We start from the raw sequence: 21,054 nt of genomic DNA on the forward strand, positions 1-21,054 counted from the left end.
TTGGAAAAAGGCAACTTAGTCCAAGCAAGTACATTCCACATGACCTGAGTTATTGTTCGGGGGGCGTGGGGCAATACAACAAGGCAACGGAGGGGACGAGGGAGGGGGGGGGGGGGGGGGGGGGGGGGGTGCTTTGTGACTGGTTATTTGGTCTCTGAATAAACAGCTGAAGTCGTGTTGAACCGAGGTTTGATAGTGATCAGACTAACGCAGATCAAAGTCTTGTGTGACACCGGGCTGCAGAGAGTTCTGGTTCTCTCTGAGCCAGCTCCTAACAAGTGCAAACACTGTGGTTAAAGTGGGAGAGAGTGTACTGGGACTGCAAGACGTCCCCATATGTTAAATACTGTATATGAAACAAAATAAAACATCCCATACTGTCAAAAAGCTTATATATGTGAACGTAAGCTCGCTGAACACTTAACAGCTAATAAGCTGATTAGATAACATGAGTAGACTGAGTTTGTGATATCCCATCGTTGTCTTTTGTCAAAGTTGTGAATTTGTTTTTATTTCAACTGCCAGTGCTATGTAACAATAATTTGAGAAGTAATCCCTATTTTATTTTTTTTATTTATTCATTTTTTTGCAAAAAAGAAAGCAAAGCTATATTTGTTACGGGTGGTATCAGGGGGGGTAGAGAGGACAAGGCTAGGTTAGTGATGGACAAGATGAGGCTGTGCCCAAGGTCAACACTCACTCTAAAGTCTGAGAGACAACGACCGAGACAAGTTGGACCCGAGCAGAAAACGATTGTGCAGCGGGAAGTTGGTCCCAGTATCCGTACGTTTGTGTCTTTTCTAGGACCTTGGGCACCCCCTGCTGGCTAATGTTAGGATTACCGGAGTGCAAGGATTTTTTTTGTTTGTTTTCATCTTTTTCGTTTAATTTTTTGTTTGTTTTTTAAACCAAACCACCCGACTAGTTGAGACGTTTTCCCTGTGGGAGGTTTGGTCACGAACACCTGAGGACTAGCTGGTGAGCAGAACTTGTGCTGAGCCGTCGTTCCCCACATCTGCGTCGGGGCTCGGGCCGTCTGTGCTGTTGTCTGTGCTGTGGTCTGTGTTTACGCCTGTGCTTTTGTCGATGCTCCGGTCAGCGGAGGCCGGAAAGGTAGGTAGTGGTGCGGTGGGCAGAGTCGGGGTCATCGGGGTCACCAGCGGCCCGGCGCTCTCTCCGCCATGGAGCCCGGCGTTGGCCATGGAGCAGGACAGGGGAGACACGGGGGAGAAGAGGGAGGAGCAGAGGAGTTTGACGGGGCAGAAGGCCGAGCCCCTGGGAATGAAGTTCACCTTGTTTTTGTCCGGGCATGAGAAGAGAGGAAAGCCTTTTGATTTGCCAGACCTGAAGACAACAGAAGATCTGTTAATACGACTGTTTGCAGACAAGTCAAGTTGTTTATCCGACACAACCATTTTCCATGTTTCCTGGGCAAACAGCATAATAAGGGTTAAAACATCCACCGATCTCAAAATGACAAGGATTAAAAGAAGACTTACACAAACTCGTCAAACACTTTGACCTTCTCACAGCCCTCTGGAGGTTCACGTTTGAACATGTAGCTGTTGTTGGGTTTGGGAGAAGTGGCGAACTTGGGGAGAGGAGAACTGCACACACCGTCTGAGAAACACAGGAAGAGGAAGACATTTAATATGTTTTTAAGTTATGAGTCGGCAAAAAGAGCTAGAAACCCTTTTATTTAATGAAAGAAGTCAAACTACAAACTGGTTAAATTCAGATTTAAATGAGTCTAGGTATAAATGTAATGCCAGCTTTCAGTACATAACCTGTATATGTGTATATAAGTGTCAATACACTGGACTTGATTTTATTTGGCAAACTCTTATTCACGCGTCTGTAATAATATCTTTTACATATAGGCAGAAAAAGACCAAGAAAATATTCTTAACTACAATAATTTGAAGTCACAGGTTGTTATATATTATATCTTTATGTAGTTTTACTCAATAAGACCTGTAAATACACTCCGATGTTAAAGTCAGACCGATTTCCCTTCCACTGAAGCTGCATCTGTCAAACAGCGAAGTCGTACCTTTGTCAGTGTCCTCAGCAGAACAGGGGCTTCCATCGGGGGAGTGGAGGTGCTCGGAGCTGAAGGGGCGGGGCGACGGGCTGGAGTCGCCGCTCGAAGGCGCCTGTGTGTCGGTGTCGCGTGTGTCCCCCCCGCTGCTGTAGCGGTGCGGAGGGAAAGGGGGCCGGCGGCCGTCCACTGTGTCCATGGCCTGTGAGGTCAGAGGTCAGAGGAGATGGTGTTGACATGCACGGAGCAGAAAGGTGAAGCTGAGCGTTTCAAGAGAGTCATAAGTCAAAAGGTCACGTTCAATCCTCCAGTGTGTCATAGGAAAACATGTGACCTGCTCCTCACCCACTGGACAGTCTGGGTTAAGAACCTCAACTACAAAATATAATAATATTAATCCCAGAACGACTGGAAGCGAAAGGCCACTGGTGTGTTCGGTTTAAAGGGCAACTGGAGAAACACACACTCGACCAGATGGTGAAACGTGACAGCAGATGATCAGTGTGATGTGCAGAGTGTTCAACATTGGCATCAATGGCCTGGCTGATTCAAACAGGAGGGCGGGACGGGGGCGTAAATCTGGAGTTGTGTGATGTTTGTACGCATGTTTAAACTGTGTGTATGTGTGTGTTTCTTTCTAAGAGGGAAGCTTTACCGACCTGCCAAGGTTTACTGCCCCACATCAGGCAAGATATACTGCTCCACTTGTCTCGCAGACATTTAATTCAGTGCGAGTGGGAATGTATGTGTCCGGCTGACCGACTGCATAGTGTGTCGGGACTTTACAGGAGGGTTGATTGAATGTAATAAATATTGAGCACAGTTTAAAAACCTGCAGAATAGGTATAAATCCTGTTTCCTCCATGTTAGCAGATGGGACATAGACCAAAGGTAGTTCAAGTGTTTATTTTACGATAGGTTTGGTTTTAATAAGCTCCACCAACAAGGTTTAATTTGCGTTTGTCTACTAGTAAGCAAGATTACACAAATTAGATTAAGATGGATGATTACCACAAAACGTTTGTGGAACAGTGCATTATGGGTTGGGGAAAAACCTCTAACATTCTGGTGTAAATCAGGATCAGGGGGAAGATTCATGATTCTCTTTAACACTCTATAACTTTTTTTTAACTACTTTAACTTATTGCTCAGAGAATAATTCACAGGTCAGGCCGGTTTGGTTGACTCTTATCTATGAGGGTTAGTAATGTGGGTCAGGTTCAGATAAAACATAACCACAACTTGGCTGCTTGTAGTAACAGTCAGATAAGAAGTGAACCTGACATTTAACACAACTTGGAACACAGAGACCTCACAATTCTGTTTGTGTTAGGCGAGCGTGTGTGTGTGTTAGTGTGTGTACATGTCCCTACCTGTATCCTCTGCTCCCAGTCGTCTCTGATAAATACATTTTCTAGCTCGTGGTTGATTCCCTCCACGCTGCTCGGGACTCGGCAGATGAAGGATTTTGGCACCGGGATCGAGGACGACAAGGCTGACGAAGGTCCCTTGTACTGGAAGAACGGACAGACAAGATACACTCCATTAAACACCACAACCCATTCAGATCAGTTGTGCAATCAAATACACAACAGAGCTTGTGTTTCAGAGTCCGACATCGAGATCCGCTCGCAGTCCTGAAACTGTGGCTGATCCAGTTTCATGATATTTAATGGCTGGAGATGTTCAGTGTAAATACATATTGCTGTATTTGGAACACAAACAAAGAAACGACTGTCATCCAGCACAGATGGGTCGAGGGGTGTAGCATGTCTCCGTCCATGTTCATTTCCCCCCACAGTGGTTCATGTGTGCAGTTGCTTGGCATCTGTTAATGAATGAACTCCAAACAAGGAGAGGAGGAGGGCGGGACATGCCCGGACTTATCCCCCCTCTCCTCTCACCGCTGGTTAGAGCAGGGACTCAGTAACTAGGACTTGTCAGTGCAACACACAACATCTAAAACTAAATATGACCAACGCACACACACACACACACACACACAAAGACACAAGACTATAAAATGTACACTAACTTTCAGGAACACCAAGTGTTAATGTCACTTGTTGTTTAAGAGGCTGTTTTACTGGAGATTCCTCCATAGACATGTATTTGTCTGTGTGTACGTATATGCATTTATGGAGTGTGTATATGTATAAATATCAAATATATATACACACACTTCAATATATTTTTTACTATGTTCAAACTTAAGTTATCCATCACAAGAATGAACTTGAAAAAAAAAAAACGGCTTACAAAGTGCAAATCCTGATAAGTTGATGTATAATGTATAAAATCAACAAATGTTTGATTAAATCTAATTTAATAATAAACACAATCAAATGAAGAATGCATCTTATGGACGTTGTATCATTATAAAATAATGATTAGATTCAAACTTTAGATTCATAAAAATGAAACTGAAAGCAATATAACAAATTTAACTAATGATTAATTCATCATCATGAAACGGTGTGAGCATTAACTGGGTAATGTAGAAGGTGACCTACATTAACCCGGGTCTGCTCATGTTCAGTTTTTCTTATCTCTCACAGCTGTGATATGGTTTGGTCACCATCTGTTTAAGTTGCACATGTTTTTTTGCTTGGCTGCTAAGCTACGTTGTCATATCACTGCTGTCATCTCTAAATCATGAGTTTGTGGTGTCTGTGGCAGAAGGGGGCATGCCAGGGATTTCATTTGGCAGAGCAGGAGTCACTCACCTGAGGTTGGCATGCCGTGCTGTGCAGCGCCTGCTGCGGCAGCTGCAGTGAGCTCTGCTCCCGGTCTTTACTCTGCCGGCCGACCTGCTTGCTGCGCTGCAGCTGCAGTCGTAGTTTAGCAATCTGCTGGAGGAAGAGAGACATGACATGACTTCAGCTCATGGGTCACAATCAGGTCATGGGGGCAATTTTTCTGTCAACAGAGCAATTGTATATTTTTACCATCATTGAAATGCATGAAATCAGCAGACCGTAGGCAATATTTGCTTCCATGAAGGACATTTAATCTGTGTCATTCTTGGAAATGTTTTTAAAGTGTATAAAAACAGTGAGAAATGACCACTGCCTTTTTAGAAGCTAAGCAGATGTCTTCAAATATCTTGTCTGACAGGCAACTTGGTTGAAAATCCATTTACTAAATTAAATTAGTAAAAGAAAAGCAACAACTTCTCCCATTTGACAAAGTGAAAATACCCCAAAAAGGTCTGAAACTATAAATGTATTATCACAGTGGCTGATAAATCGCCTATAAATTAACGTGGGATTTGGTTGAATATATTTTATAATTGATCTAGCTTCATAATTTTTGAACAATAATAACCTACACTAACGGGAAGATTGTGCCTTTTACCAAATAATAGCTACTATTTGACTGACAACATAAATGTGCACTACTGTGCGTCGGATTTTCTCGGATGATGAAAGTTAGGTCAGTGGGTGTTTCTGCATGTGGCCCAGTATCAGCTTAAAAACAGGATACCCTTTGTGAGCATAACAGACGCAGTTGTACTATGCAGACAAAGGTGTGGTCTTCAGTGCTGATCTTGTAATCCTGGCAACACAGTCAACAAAGAGACTCGCTCTTTTCATAGATGTCCTCCCACACACGGAAACACAGAGGTTACAGAGCCAGAACGCAGTTCACTACGTTCATCGAGTGACCGCAGCAGTTGATGATGACAAGTCCAGACAATCCCGGTTTAATCTCAAGAGGATGACACAGAGGTTTTCCTGGCTGGTCTGTGCTGGGGATTGTGCAGCCAAGGTCCTGGGTTTGTTTTCAGGAAGTTGAAAACAATTCCTGGAGCGTGCGGCTACATTTACACAAATGTTAATTTAAGAAATTCAGATTATTTCGGGTGCAACAATAAATCGATTTAATAGATTATTAAAAACAGTTGTTAGCTAATTTAGTATTTAGTAATCGATTAGTCCGGTTTGTTATTAAGCACGGTACACACAACGTCTCCTGATTTCTTTGAGGCTTTAATGAAAACCTTGACACACTTTCAATGACTGTTGCTTCCTCGCCATGAGGACACACTTTATGCGGTGAAGAGGTCACTTCCTGTTTATCGTTTTTTAGAAGTCTGACCAGACTCATAATATATGTAGTGAAGTGACTGGAGTAATTTAATAAAAAAAAGGTATTAAGTGTAATTGTTATCAATGATAGAGGGTAAAAGAAATGCATTGATTTGACTTAACGTTGTACAATTGTGGTTCTTGTGCGGTGTGTGTTAAATCTTGTCATACAAATTTTGAGTAAAAAAAATTAAAAAGGCGTTTTGTGACGTCACAGTGACCTTGACCACAAAACTCTTATGTAATCCAAGTGAATGTTTTTGCCAAATTTAAAGAAATACCTTCAAGATGTTCCTGAGGTATTAAATTCACCAGAATGGGACAGATGGACAAACTCCACCCATGGTTGTTGCCAGCGAGACGGCACAGTAAAAACCTGAACACTTCCATATGTCGTCTTAATTTAAACAGCCATGTGAATAACTCTGAGCTCATATATGTCACTTCATGTACGTTGAGTACATAATAAAGTCACTACAAAAGGAATTTTATGACTCTTGACATATTGGCTTTCTCATGGTCAAACACAAAAACCCAAGACATGTGTGTCATTAACGTTTCGGAAGTACTTCTACGTGAAAAAAAGAAAAATGTGCGAGTGGCTGTTGTGTTGCAGCAGCATCTCTGCGGCTCTTTTAGAAACACGAGTGAGCCTGAGTCAGTCCACTAAGGAGGGAACAATGTGTTTCACCCTTTGAGTGGAGCTCGTGAACTGTCTCACAAAAAAACAACAGGCCATAATGAGATGCGAGAGTGCACTTGAGTGGAAAACAGTGGAGAGAAGGAAGTTAAAATTAGAGCGTGGTCTGGAAAGCTGGAGCCCTAATAGCTCCGTGTGGTCAGCTGGTTGGCCACCGAGCCCAGCAGATAGACAGGAGTGGAAACCAGTCTTAAGGAGCATGCTATTTACGCTGACCTCAGGCCCTGACAAATAAAACACATTTTTGAGTAAATGCGATGAACCTCAAAAATGGCAATAACATGCTCTTTGATTTGGCTGCATGGGTGTTTGGGGCTTGTAGACGGATTGCTGACACCACTACACTGTGGTTATCCAACTGTCTGTGGCGTCTGTTGTCAGACGCAGCTGTGACTGGGGTTGAGCCGAGGTTAACGGAGGTGAATGTACCTCTTTGAGGTGGTCGGCGCTTCCCCAGGAGGCCGACCGCTGGTGAGGACTTCCCTGCTCTGCTCCTTCATCGTTCCAGAGACCTGGAGTCTGAAAAACACAGACACATGACCACGTGTTACACAACTTCACACCATTTCCTTTCACACGCAAACACAGTAGCATAAACACAATGTTTCACTGTCTGCAGATGCATATATGTGTAAAGAGATTACATCAACTTTAAAACCTAAAGTAATCAACCTGCAGGTTCTTAGTGTCAGGGCGGATTATTGTTAGGTATCAAATAACTGAAAGGTCACAAGAAAGGTCGTTGCTAGAGCGAAACTGAGGTCGCACTTTTCTGTCCAAACCCACAAAATAACAAACGTAGCTCAATTCAAACACAACAAGCATTTTGTTTATTGTGTCAGAGCCCGATGCACCGAGTTTGTGTTGCTCTGTCCCTGTTGTTAATGACTAGAGAGTTACACAAACAACTCACTTATATAAACAAACTGTATATAAATACACATTCACCTATACTCAAATATCCACTGTGTGCAGGAGAGGGACTGGGGTTTTATAAAGATCTTCACAACAAACTCCTTAAATGTCTTTGATTAAAAAAGGCTAAATAACTTCAGCAATCTCTCATTGGAGTCACTCAAGATGTGGGCGTCCAGTGAGCATCCAGAGCGCTAAATGTTTGTATAAGCAGTTTGGGAAAGATGTGGGTGAGAGTGGTAAATGAGTGCAATGTGTTCAAAAGTGTAGCTGAAAATCTGGAATCAATGAAGATGAGGAAAAACAGCGTTGAGAAACCGTCCCAGAGGAAAGAACCTCGTTCAAGAGGAAAAACACAAGAGTCGCAGCAGGTCTGACTGTTTCCATTAGTGAGCCGGGTTCAGATAAATACATCTGTGACAGGGCAGAAAACTATTTTCGTCTTTAGGCTAAACAGTTTTTTCCCCCAAAATCCATCTTTTATCATCGTTTAATAAGCCAGACACAGTCGGAGAATATAATTACAGGGATATCAAATAATATTTACTTGTATCTGACACGAAGACATCATCGTGGGAAAGAGGTGACATTTACAAGGAAGTTATTAGCAGCTGGTTTTAGTTTCACCTTCAGTATAGAAGTAAACAAATGAATGCGACTACTCAGCTTGTAGATCCTGATGTGATTTGCAGAGTATGTCCTGCACAATGTGAGTCTGCAGGGACATTTTGTGTTGTTGTAAAACCAGTATGAAAACATCTAATATACAAAACGTTTGAGCATAGAGGCAGTTCTGTCCAACTGAACACGTCTTTTAGACCTCTGCTGCATAAACAGGGAACTGGTTAAGTTATGTAAATATATGCAAAAGCCGAAAGACTGAGGATGTTTCATAGGGGTTGTTAGAACCCCCCCCCCCCCCAACAGGGCCTCCAGTCCCTCAAACAAATCCTCAAACATCTGACGTTTCTCTGGTGAGTACGAAACAGCCTAAATGTCAGTGTCTTAGCGCTGCCTCATGTCTGACCCCCGCACAAACAGAAAAACCTCTATGACTCTGCAGCCAGCGCACAAGCCCGGCCCTATGATTTGGAATATCACACTGAATAATGAGGGAACACCCGTGAAGCCGTGTGCGTTGGCTTGCTGGCGCTGGTTCCCCCCTAGCAAAGGACAGCGAGTTAAATGGCTGCCTGTGCTCTCATAAAGAGACGACTGTGCTAGGCCACACTGGACGGCAGATGTGTTGCTAGCCTTTAGCATTAACATTTCGTGCATGGCCTATGGAATGGCTTGCGGCGTTTGATGCTTCGGCCAAAGACCGAGGGACTGGAAGCTGCAGCCCGATCCGCTCGTGCAGAATACAGACTCCCAACGACCTTTATGGAGCCGTGAACTTTGCTGTTGAGGAAAAACTAAGTTCTCACAGATGTTCTCTGACGTCAAGGAGGCGAGCTACTCTCACAACTTGTATCTCCATGTGAAACGCTTGGAATTTCCGTTGAGCATGAAAATCAAGAGAGCAAATTGGAAGGGTATTTTTCTGGTGCTGTTATTGGACTTCAATTCAGTTTACTTATTTACCAAGCCGTGATCTTTCCTTTCATTTCAATGAAGCAACAGAGGTCATGTAGTTCCAGCTTCCTATTATTGCCGTTGTACCAGAATTGGCTGTAATTCACCAGTGAAGGGAGCTTCACTGCAAAGACTTTACAACTGCCTCTTCCACATTGTATTTTTAGGCAAATACGGTACGGATTAGACTATTTACATCTGAGTGCGACAGGACACTCGCTGAGAAGACAATTAAGTTGAATGCCTAATCTAGAGGAGGACCAATGGGATCACTGTGTATGTGTATAATGTAGCAGCTGCCAACTGGTCATGGAGGAATTCACTACATTACACGCTCACACAAAAAACAGGCCCCCAGTGCAACCTAAATGGTTAATGGTTTTAAGAGTCTTGTTGTGCGGCAACATCACAAATATCTACAGACAGATTTTAACTATGATTGAAAAGGTGGGAATCTAATGTAAATTTATCGATTGTTTCTACATAGAAAATATATATTCCAAAACATTTTCAGGCTACAGCTCCATAGACATTAATTAATTCTGGACTGCCCTGTGAGCTCCCACTATACAAACCAGAACTAGTGAAAGCAGCAATGATTGTGCCTTTCTGACACTATCAAGAATAATAGTTAAAGCAAATACAGTATGTTGACACTTGTGCTGACTTAGCTCAAGGCTAATGGCAGAGTTGTTTGCATTTTAGCCAACACTTAAACAAATGTGGTCGGGGGGGGGGGGGGGGGATTTATTTCCCAAACATTCCGTCTTTCAGATACAAAGGGGACTTTCCACATCAGTTTGTTTTAAATCTAAAGAATGCAAATTTCTTATCAACGGGCCACACCTATCCTGGTAGGGGTCACATTTTTGGGAGTTTGGAATGAAGGTGAAGATTTCCCTCTGGTTATCCACAGTAGGACAAGACAGTTAAGAAATACTGCAGGCTGTATTTACTGCCCCCCCCCCCCCAAAGCAAATCGTCTGTTAACATGAACACCCACCTTTATTTACCTCAGAGGCCCTTTTATCATGCTAGCTCTTTAACTTCCGGCCCACGCTGTGTGTTTTGTAGACTTGTGCGCCAGGTGTTTTGTCTGATAATGCACTTCTACCATAGCCTGCAGCTTTCTTCACATTCTGATTCCCACCCAAAAGGGGCTGCATGCCGGCAACATCCTCAAGAATCCAGCTCTGTTCCAAAGCAGGAAATAATGACTGAGCTTCAATAGAATTTCAGTGGAATTGGAGCTGGTTTGTTGAGATTGCACGAGGTGGCGTGCGGGCAGAGTGTCATTTGATGAGGGTTAAGATATGAGGATGTACATTTTGATTCAGTGAGTTGAATTAAGTAATCTGTCATCTTGAGCATGTCTGAACCTCTCAAAGTCTTCCAGAGAAGTGGAGAGGTATCTTTAAAAGGTCAATTTTGTTGTTGGTCCAACGTTAATCTTCATACATATAAACCAATAATCTACAACATAATAAGGATCATACAAGGCTAACCTCGAGGGGAAGTGGTATTTGATCAACAGCGATAACATTCATATACTACAGATCTCAAGTTGGATTAATTGTGTTACACAGCTAAAGTTTGTTGTCGATCAATGGCACACTTTCATTATGCATTTGTGTGCCACATGTGTTTGGCACCAGGGGTTCAGCAGCTGTCAGCAAAGCAAAGCAAACAATTTTACCAGCACACTTTATGAGCCAATAAGGAAACGGCCTGAGCAGATTCAGTGGCCTGAAAACCAGCAGGTCGGCTTATTCTGCTTTTCTGTCATTTTGTATTTACAGATACAAGCTACTGATATGATGCTTCAGCTCAGGCAGCCGGACACAAACACACACAAACACACAAACACACGCACGGTGGTGGTCAACCGGCGGTCGGCCGGCGCCTTTGTGTTGCATTCAAGTCCAACTTTTAAACAGAAGACGTGAGGTGACGCACGCTGTTTGATCAGTCCGTCTTTGTCGGCGTAAGTTCTTTGAGGTTTGCTTGGTGTGTCAGGGCCCTGATTTTCATACAGACATTCTGTGTTCTGTAACCACGAGGCCTATGGCACACAGGACTATCCCGGAACAGTGATTAGCATATGTATGGGCCCTCTGCTCCTCGTCTCCCACACAAAAGGCAGGCGGGCCATGCAGCCACAAGGGCCAGGTGGTAAGCAGTGGGATTTCTCCCTGCCTAAGCCATAGCCGGGGGGACAGGTGCAAACAACTTCACCTCCATGCAGGGCTACATTACAGCTCAAAGGAGAGGCTGTCTTGAACTTGTGCAATGCACAACAAAAGAACCCGAGGACCTTTTGTCTGCTGCTCTCTGCTGTTGTTGTCTTATAAAGAGAGCTGGGTCCAGGCATAGCTTGTTAACAGGAAATCGGACAATCCTTGGGAGACTTTGTGCATTTAATCGCCGAGGGATTGTCAAGTGTGTTCACTCTCCCACGTCACGCAACACAGAAAAATGTTTTCCATCTAAAAACTTCCCCTGACATGTCTCTTAGCCTGATTTCTAATGTCTGCATATCACACAGGCAAATGTCCCATTATCCAAAGAACCAGAAGTTAAGTGTGTATTTGTGCACCAACGTTTCTGTGCATTTTTCCAAGGAAGAGATAATTATCAAATAGATTTTCCATACTCGTCCAGTCTTTCCAGGGCTGAACAGGAACCCTGTAATTAGAGGTGTTTATTCAGCATACAGCCACTTCAAGAAACCCTGCTCTGCCCTCTCAGAACTTCCTCAGCCTACACACAAAGAAATGAAGCCCATGTAAATGAGGCTTGGCTGTCCTCATTCAGACACATGAAAGGCTTCTGTAAGCAGGGAGGGAGCAGCCCTCGTCATGATCATACATATTCAATATTCTTTCATAACCCCCCCCCCTCAAGAAAAAAAAACAGGAGGAAAAGCAAGCCCTCTGAGAAAAACAGCATTTAGCCATGGGTCACATAGGGAGATTTGTGGGTGACCATGAGTGGGGCTGCTCTCCAGGAATAGTGTGGTCTGGTCAGGGCCAATGCGAAAAACATACACGGGCCTTATTAAGTGTAATAACGTTTTAAAGTGTGGTGCTGTGAGAGTGTTTTAGACTATTTACTCTAAAGTCTAACAGGCCTGTATTGGCAGCTGAGTCCACAGCCACCACATCACTATAACGAAATCTTTGGCCGGGGTTGTAAGCGTTTCCTTTGCAGGCACTATGACACAAACCAATAGATATTTGGAAGTCCTAGCGGCCAGCGAGAGGTGGAAGTGAGTGGTAAAATTAGGGATTTACCAGACAAAACTGACCTAAGGGCGGGGTTTCTGACAGTTAAATATTTAATTTCAAACTTTAAACTAAGCTCTACTAAATGGAGACCTTAATGGGCAAATGACTCAACTTTTCCTAACCTCGTTTTACCCCTTGAAATGTGCTTTTCTGATTAATTACTAAAACGTGAATATGATGATCGATCCCTGCAACTTGCTGAGCTGAATAAGAATAATTCCCTCTTGGGATTATTTAGCGATGCTGGTATCGGAACATCTAAAACATTAGCTAAAAAAACGTTTTCAGAATTTACATGTGCAAGTTAACATGTCGCTGTAGTGTTTATATCATGATGTGAACCTGTGATTGACTTGCAAATAGGAAGGAACCATTTTGAGTGAGCTCATGAGTGAAAGGGAGAAGCTACAAGACTGAAAACAAATAAGTTAGAGGGAGAGTTGAACTACTTCTCCCAACGTGCATTTCAGAAGGAAACATGCACCAATCACCAGGACCAGGGAAAAGCTAAAGTTCACAGTGTAAAAAAGAAACGCTCTTCGGCTTCAACAAATCTACTTTTAAATTCTGGATTGAATCAGTAACTTTCTTAAATTGAAAACAGAGTAGTGCCCTGATTTCTTCTCCATGGCAACATTGGCTGAGACTCATGGGTATTCTAATATTTGGACCCATCCACCATGGACGTCATAACATAAACCACAAGGATTGTCTAGGGGTGTGTAACTTTCTATATCCAGTTATGTTGACATCTTAATACCGAACAAGAACACTTCTACCACTTCAGAGCCGATTATTAAAAACATGCGAGCACACCCCTTTTCAAGCGCAGAGCCCAGACATGATTCTCTGAACGGTATGTACCTGTGTGGCTTTGTCTTTCATACAGGAAGCGTACGGTCCATGAGAGTCCCGAGGCCATTGGCCTGTGAGGTAAGGCCCTGTGATGGCATCCAGGGAAGATGTCCGCCGGATGGCACTGGAAGTCCGAACCTGCAGCTTGGACCTTTCTGCTGTGAATTTGAGAAAACATAAAGAAACAAAAATGAGTCCTACACATAGACACACACTCACGCAGGCACCAGTTAGTGAACAATAATCCCAGGAACCCTGAGGCATCTTCGACATACTATGTGCCAACTTCCCTGGCTGTGTCAATAAGAAGAAGTTCAACTTACAGTGCTAAAATGTCAAAGTAATAAATCTCTTAGTGCAAATGTGTAGCCACGGACTGGTAGCCATCTTCTGAGCAGCTTATCCACTCTTAATAATTTAAATTTTTGGAAAAAACTTGTCAAACTGCCATTAACTGGGACCGAAAAGCCAATAAATAATCAAAGTAAAACAATAAATATTGTAGCGTGATATTCACATATTGAAAGAATGAACATATTTACTGACGACCCAGGGAGTAAAAATAAGTTAAGACAACATCTCCCAATAACAAAACATTGAAATCAACACTTCACCCTCACATCTGTAAACCACTGCAACAGGCTTTAATCACGACCCCCCCCCCCCCCCCCCCCCCCCCCCCCCCGAAAAAATCCCTCACAATGTTTTCTTGTTTCCAAGACACAAGGACAGGATTTTCCAATCTCACAAGTACGAGTGCGGAGCCGAGTGGGTCTGAGAGCCGAGGCCCGAAGCAAATGTAAATGGCTGAGCAGGAGTATCTGATGTTATGAGAGCAGGCTGTGGTGAGCCAGAGCAGTTAAGCACACACCACCCACATAAGAACTCATAAACAACCACACCACAATGCACATCAATACTGCCTGCATCCACTCAACATTCCTGCAGTGACACGCAGCAAGAGAGAGAGAGAGAGAGAGAGAGAGAAAAACAAAACACACAAACACAAAGACATTAGTATGAGATCAGTGTGAGGCTGCAGCGAGAAGTGGATTCGATTCATTAGGGTTCATTTGGTTGATTAACTCCAGTTGAAGAATTTCCTTTTGGTCTGTTTCTGTCAGACCAAAGGAAATATCGTGACGATCAGGGAGTTTACTCTGTTCCTCGTCTGCGTCGGGTGAAGCTGAGGCCGTTCCAACATTATACACACACACACAGACACACACGCAGAGACTAAACCATCTACATGAGGCACCCCTCTCCGAGCAAAACTACACAGCCATTTATTGTTGTTCTTTGTTCATAGAATACACAGGCCTACCCACCCAAAGGTATTGCCTAAGTAAGCTTACTGGGCTACAATAAAATTCCCTGAAGCATTGTAGACAAAGGAAGCAGGCTAAATTTCCATCAATATTGATACAGGCCAAGCCGGTGCTCTCAGAACCCGGGATTGTGGATATTTTCCATCGTCTCCCCCTCGACTTGCCCGACTAGAGTAATCTCCGGATGAGAAAAGAGTGTGAAAGAAGCCAAGACATCAAAGCAGTCCATCTGCTGATTTCAGGGATAAGTAAGTGGTGTCTGTGATATTAAAGAAGTATTTCTCAGGCGGAATTTAAATAGAAAAACTGGCCATTTGACAAGCTGCGGGGGGAGAAATCTCCACATTTCCAGGGATAAATGGGTGGTTTATTAACTTGAGGGGCAGAGGCAAAATGTGAAAGCAAACATGTGGTCCAAATCAGTAAACCATAGCAGAACGGTTTCCTTTAGGTTCTCTCAAGGCTTCATGACACCGGTCGAGAGGAAAAATCAAAATATTTAGCTTCATCTTGGGCTCAAGAAACAAAATCTCAGCACTTTTGGGATCCGAGAGCTGCTGAGTTGGATGACAAGAACTTTAAGTTGATGCTTTAGTGCTTAATGAAATGAAAAATAAGTAAAATATATTTAATACAGTTGCTCGCAGCCCCTAGAAGGTGGTTAATAAAGAATTGAATTACAAACTGGTGAATGTTGAACACAAGTTTGCAAATATAAACAATAGCTCCAGTATCTGGTTTTACTGATACTACCTGTTGATTATTTGTCACTGGTTTTATGAATTTAAATTTGTGCTGACAAACACATATGGGTCTGAAGGTAATCACTATTCATTCTAAATGAAAGCCCAACCTTATAACCTTGATATATGTGGGTTTTAAAATCAAGCATTGGTCACACACTCTGACATCCTGCAGGTCATAGTTCAACAATAATATACATCAGTTATTTCAGTTATGTGGGTTAAATGTGAGCAGAATTGTCAAGTGGAGCCGTCTTTCACACAATATGTGAGATGGTATTTATCTTAAGCAGGGAGGTTTAAGGTTATGAGTTCCAGCATCTGTCCCTCAGCTGGTCAGGAAACGGCTTGTTACTATTAATATTATCTCTCAACGAGTCCAGTAGGTACCTCCCACAGCATGCCAGCGTGGACTGGTTTTGAAAATACCTAGATGAGAGAGACAGGTATGCTAACTGTGCTAACAATGGCCCCTTTTGTCACTGAGCAATCTCCACACCACATTACCCTTCACCTCCCGGACGCGTCACAATGCTAAGCTGTGATAAAAACCACAGGAGACACAGAGTACAGTTCCAGAGTCAAGTGATTTGGACAACACATTCATTTTCAGATTTGGTCCTACTCTGCAGTTTGAATGGGTGACAATGAACCAGTGCTGTTTCAGCACAGCTGGCACTTTGACACAGTGTGGGACTCTCATTGTTGGGACGCTATGGTAAGAGAATGATGTCATTATGGTGGATCCGAAAGGTCATAATGTGGAATAAAATGCTCTTTACCCTGTCCTTGATCGTCAGGCCAAGAAGTGAACACTGGTCCATTACCACATTGTCTGGCACTCACACACTCATGGTACTTTACGGCACTTTGGACTGGATATCCCACCAAATGGGAAGCATTATGTCTGCGAGTGGGTTCAAAGTGCTACAGTGAATGGGAAATTACAAAGTGCAAAGCCCACTGCTTCAGTCTAGTCGAGGTTGGCTGCGGTGATGAAAGATGAGCAAGGATCAATTATCCTCACACTAAGGCTACATCCATGCTAATACGTCTTTTTTGTTTTGGAATTGTATTTTGAAACCAAAACAATCTCCGTCCACTTGAGCATTTAAGTTCCATATCAGTGAAGACCCTCTAGCACACATGAAAGTGAATAACATGTGAACCAGTGTAAACCATCGAGTGAATATAAAGATGAGCGATGCGTCACCACTTCCTCCCACTATCGAGAAATGAAACTCAAATCTCACAGATGCGATCGTTACCGTCTTTCATATTTGAAGGCAGAGGTAGAGAAATGCGATCAAATAACTAACAGAAACATGAACATTCAGTGTGAAAGAACTACTTAAAATGACAGGCCCGTCTTTGAGATATTCTATTTATCTACAGGTGAAATTGTATCCATTTAGTTGGGTGCATGTCCCATCCACTAACATGGAGGGAAGCGGGATTAATGGCCTATACGTGCAGTTTTAAAACCAAAACAGGGCAAGCAGCATTGAAAACTCCAGAGTAGTATGGACAGCAGGAGTAAACATACCAGTAATGTGGTATTGTAAATGTAAAAAAACCACTTGTTGACACAGCTAATTAGCATTTCTAACCAACCCCTTGATGGGAGTGTCGTCATCTGGGGCCTCTCACGTGTGTTTGGACTGTGAGGTCACAGCCATGACGGACGGTCAAGTCTCCATCATCACCACTGACATGGGACACTGGCCGGGGCGAGAGTTCTTCTCTTTCAGAGGGACAGAGGTATGCGTGGCATGCCGCAGGGGTGGGAAATCAATACGGACCGCTAGCCAAACACTGGTGAAATTCATCATGCCTGGTGAGGCTGCCTACTCGGTTGTTGTAGAAAATACTTTGTTTCCTGCCTTGCATGGTACACTGGTCAAGGTTGGAGGTCATCTCATTCAAAGAGCTGCGGAATGTGAAGCACGGCACAAACATTAAATTCCACACACAACTCCACGATATCCGAAATGAGGGCTTTGGTACAAAGTGAGGGGGAGATGCTGTTAGACGAGGCCGATGGAGGAATGTGGTTGATGTCTAGCTCGTGGCGATTTGCGATCTAATCCCGTTTGATACAGAACGTTATTGCAACTAATTACCAAATCTCAGAAACTCCCCGTGAGGTTGTACAGAAGGAAAATGAGACGCTTTATCTCCAGACGCCAGGAAACGCTTGTTGTCTTCACACGCTTTGCACAACACACATGTTTGGAAAACACAGGTTTTACAGAAAGAAACTTAGCATTGTACGTCCTGGTCTACAGCTATGATCACATAAATGAGATTCAGGGAAGGATCAGGACTTAGGGCTTAGGGCTTGCCTGGACTCTCATGTCCTCCTTCTGTTCGTCTCTGAATCACTTCCAGGGAGCAGCTGAGCCTGACGTGAAGCTGTGCAGAGCGACACGTGGAGAGGCAGCATATGGTCTGAATGTGTCAAGTACAAGCTGCATGTGTGGAGAGTGGAGTCAGACCAACGACAGCACCTGACCCTTCGCTCAGGCCCTGCTCGGCTCCTGCTGGGACTGACGTGGCCCCTTTTACAACTTAAAGCAGGTTTTTCTCTGCCAATTATCTCCTCCTGTCAAAAGTCCATAGGAAGCAACAGAGCCACCAGTGCACTCTATTCTCTCTACCAGTGTCTAATTGTGTAAGTGGACGATAGGCTGAATAGTTAACGCAGCAAACCTACTGCAAATAAAGGCTTAAACTGGTTCCAGCCTCACAGGCCACCACCTTGACTCTGATATATGACCCTTTTCTGCACCTTGGTAATAATCTAATGTAAATGGATAACTGCTGCTGGGGAACAGGGAACAATAGCACGTGGTGACACTGCATTTCGTGGCCTACCACACAGCTGGGATTGTGTGTTTTACCTCTGGAGACCGGAGAGTCAGGGGGACAGGAGGAGTCCCTGTTTTCGGGGGACAGTCTTGGCTTTGCGCTTCCTGGACTGAGCGTCGGGCTGGAGGGGGTGCTGGAGCCCCGGCTGGTCGTGGCCCCTCCGTGGAGGCTCTGCGGCCGCGTGGGGCTGCTCTGACCCGCACGCAGGAGCTGGTAGGGCACGGTGGCCCGGAGGGGGTGCAGACGACAGCTGCTGCCGCCGCCTCCACCTCCACCTCCTCCGCCGCCCGGAGAGCCCGCATTGCTGCGCCTCACCCTCGCCTGCTGGAGAGAGTTGCTGGGGGCTGACATCCTCCGAAACTGGCTGTAATTCCCCGGAGCAGGAAGAGAGACGAGCTGCCGGAGTCACTGCTTCTCTGGAGCAAGAGGAGGAGGTGACGAGGAGGAGGAGGAGGTGAGGAAGAAGAGGAGGAGGGTAAAATAAACATTAGCTTGTTAGCAGAAAAACAAAAAACGTTAGCTTCCTTTTCTCTAACAAAGTCTAACTCGTGCGGCGGCGGAGAACCGGGCTCCTCCGGGCGGCTGCGGCTCCGCACACTCACCGGTCACACGCTAACACATCCCGCCTCGAGCGTCGCGGAGCAAAGTTTAAAAGTTACTTTTCGACACTTTTTTCGCGAAACGTTTCACTTGGTGTTTTCCAGCGGCTGCTGCGTCTCCTCCATCACGTCCTCACTCTGAATGACAGCTGCTGCTGCCACACTACTGGCTGATGCGAGGGGGCGGGCCACGCTGCTCGCTCCTCCGCTCCTGATTGGATAGCGCCGTCGCACACCGCCGTCGTTGATTGGTGGGAGCGTGGCTACGGACTGTACTTTCAGCCAATCAGGTCCGCGGTGTGTCAACATGGGTAAAGTTTTAGTGGAAAAGTTTCTACTCACACTCAACTTGTAAACTATGTTTGATTAGAATAAGTAGTGAAAAATCAATATTACAGTTTAAAGACAGTAATTAAATGATCTGATCTGAACACATGGTCCAGTTAAAGCTATTTTGTTTAACTTTTATTTAACTTTTTAACTTTTATTTATTTACACAGTACATGAATTAATATGAGTACAATGGATCAGATAAATGTACCAGAGACAAATTTTCATCTGCAGGTTGATGTTAGAAACAGAAAAGGCAAACAAAGACACAAAAACTGTATATATAGATATCTATATATCTATATATATAAACTAAACATAGACGCTGAGGAAAATCCATAAAATACAACAGTTAGATATAAAAATTTAAAGGAGACATTTTTTGTGAGGTTTGTGTCACAGCAGCTCCACTGGATCACTAACCAGGGGCCTCAAGAGCCAACGTTATTCCTTTATCATTCTAATCAGTCGATTGGTCGCACATCTGTCACAAAACTCTGCTATTGATATAAAGAATAAAATACAAGTTTGTCCATCCTGCCATCTTGTTGTTCAGCCTTTGCCCCCCCCACAGGCTCTGATTAGACCTCCTCTTAGAAGTGCGTGTGGACAAATCTAAAATGTTAATGGTTTGTTATGTTTTTATCCCCTTGTGGGGTCTTTTTCTTTTATTAATTTAGTCATTTATAGATTTAACACAAACTTCACAGTAGCGTATTTCATTGCCAGCATTTCTCTGTGGTGTTTTGAGCTGAACAATCATCGAGTCGGGACTTTGAGCTGCAATAACCTTTATGAAAGGTGCTATACAAATAAATAATAATGAATAAGATTGACTGATGTTTTTTCACTGACAGCTTCATTCTCCTCTCAATATTGCAGCACCTGTTTGGCCAGGATGACTTCATATTATATTTTTCATATTAGAAGTTCCCTTCATGACAAATGGGAAAGAAGAATCTGCAGAGGAAGATCATGTGATAGGACCGAGAGCTCCACACCTACAACTGGACTTCATAGTGAGATTGACATGCAAATTTGAGATTTTGGTTCATATGCAGGTTTTTATTTGCTCATGGAGATCTGAAACCAAAGTGTTGCTGTTCTTGTCAGTGTCATCTTCCAGCCTCCGTCGATGGTCTGTGATAATGTGGGAGTTCCCATGGGAGAGCAATGTGTGACTCAATGCGTTTATGAGAAGATCCGAGTACGCACATGGTAGAGAAACCCAGCGCCATCTGTGTCTATGAAACATGATAATGTAAAAATAAACCATGCAAACGTATGGAAAACACCCCATTCAGCAGCGCTCCAATTAGTCAGTCGGAATTTATTTAAAAGGCAAACACAAGAAAACACTGAAAAGGATGAAATTCCAGCCACTCTGTTTTTCGGGACGCTACACGGCTCGCCAATTTGTCAGCTCCACTCCAAAATAGTTCACAAAAGGGCACGCAGGCCTATAAAACCTCCCACACCGGGGAGAGATCTTGGTGAAAGCAGCATACAGTAGCTCTTGTGCGCCCCCCCGTCCTGCGCCCTCCTCCCTACTCCATGACTAAGTGATTTAGCCAGCTCTGGTGCCGGCCGCCTCTCACTTACAATGCCTCCCTGGGTTAGTGACAGAGCGGGGAGGGTGGCGGAGAAAGAGAGAAAACCCATTTACAATGCGGCTTACACACGGCGGTCCCCCCACAGACGGCGCCCATCCTTGGATTG

General features: G+C 44.0%; 1 protein-coding gene across 3 annotated transcripts; it reads right to left on the reverse strand.

The window, feature by feature from the left end:
- Positions 1-555: 555 nt before the first annotated feature.
- Positions 556-19,140, reverse strand: LOC128449432 (glucocorticoid-induced transcript 1 protein). 3 transcript variants are annotated; one of them, XM_053432599.1, is made up of 9 exons: positions 19,009-19,140; positions 18,439-18,822; positions 13,474-13,622; positions 7,262-7,351; positions 4,768-4,893; positions 3,415-3,555; positions 2,054-2,243; positions 1,500-1,620; positions 556-1,344 (listed from the first exon to the last, which is right to left on the reverse strand). In XM_053432599.1, exons 2-9 carry the CDS (start codon positions 18,755-18,757, stop codon positions 972-974), a joined length of 1,509 nt encoding a protein of 502 aa, XP_053288574.1. In that variant the 5' UTR covers positions 18,758-18,822; positions 19,009-19,140; the 3' UTR covers positions 556-971. The 3 variants fall into 3 exon arrangements, with proteins under 3 accessions (XP_053288574.1, XP_053288575.1, XP_053288573.1); XM_053432600.1 differs by having other exon boundaries at positions 13,474-13,619; positions 18,439-18,817; positions 19,009-19,136; XM_053432598.1 differs by having other exon boundaries at positions 18,439-18,817; positions 19,009-19,136.
- Between the last annotated feature and the right edge of the window lie 1,914 nt (positions 19,141-21,054).

Source organism: Pleuronectes platessa, chromosome 10 (assembly GCF_947347685.1).
Source record: "Pleuronectes platessa chromosome 10, fPlePla1.1, whole genome shotgun sequence".
Taxonomy (NCBI): domain Eukaryota; kingdom Metazoa; phylum Chordata; class Actinopteri; order Pleuronectiformes; family Pleuronectidae; genus Pleuronectes; species Pleuronectes platessa.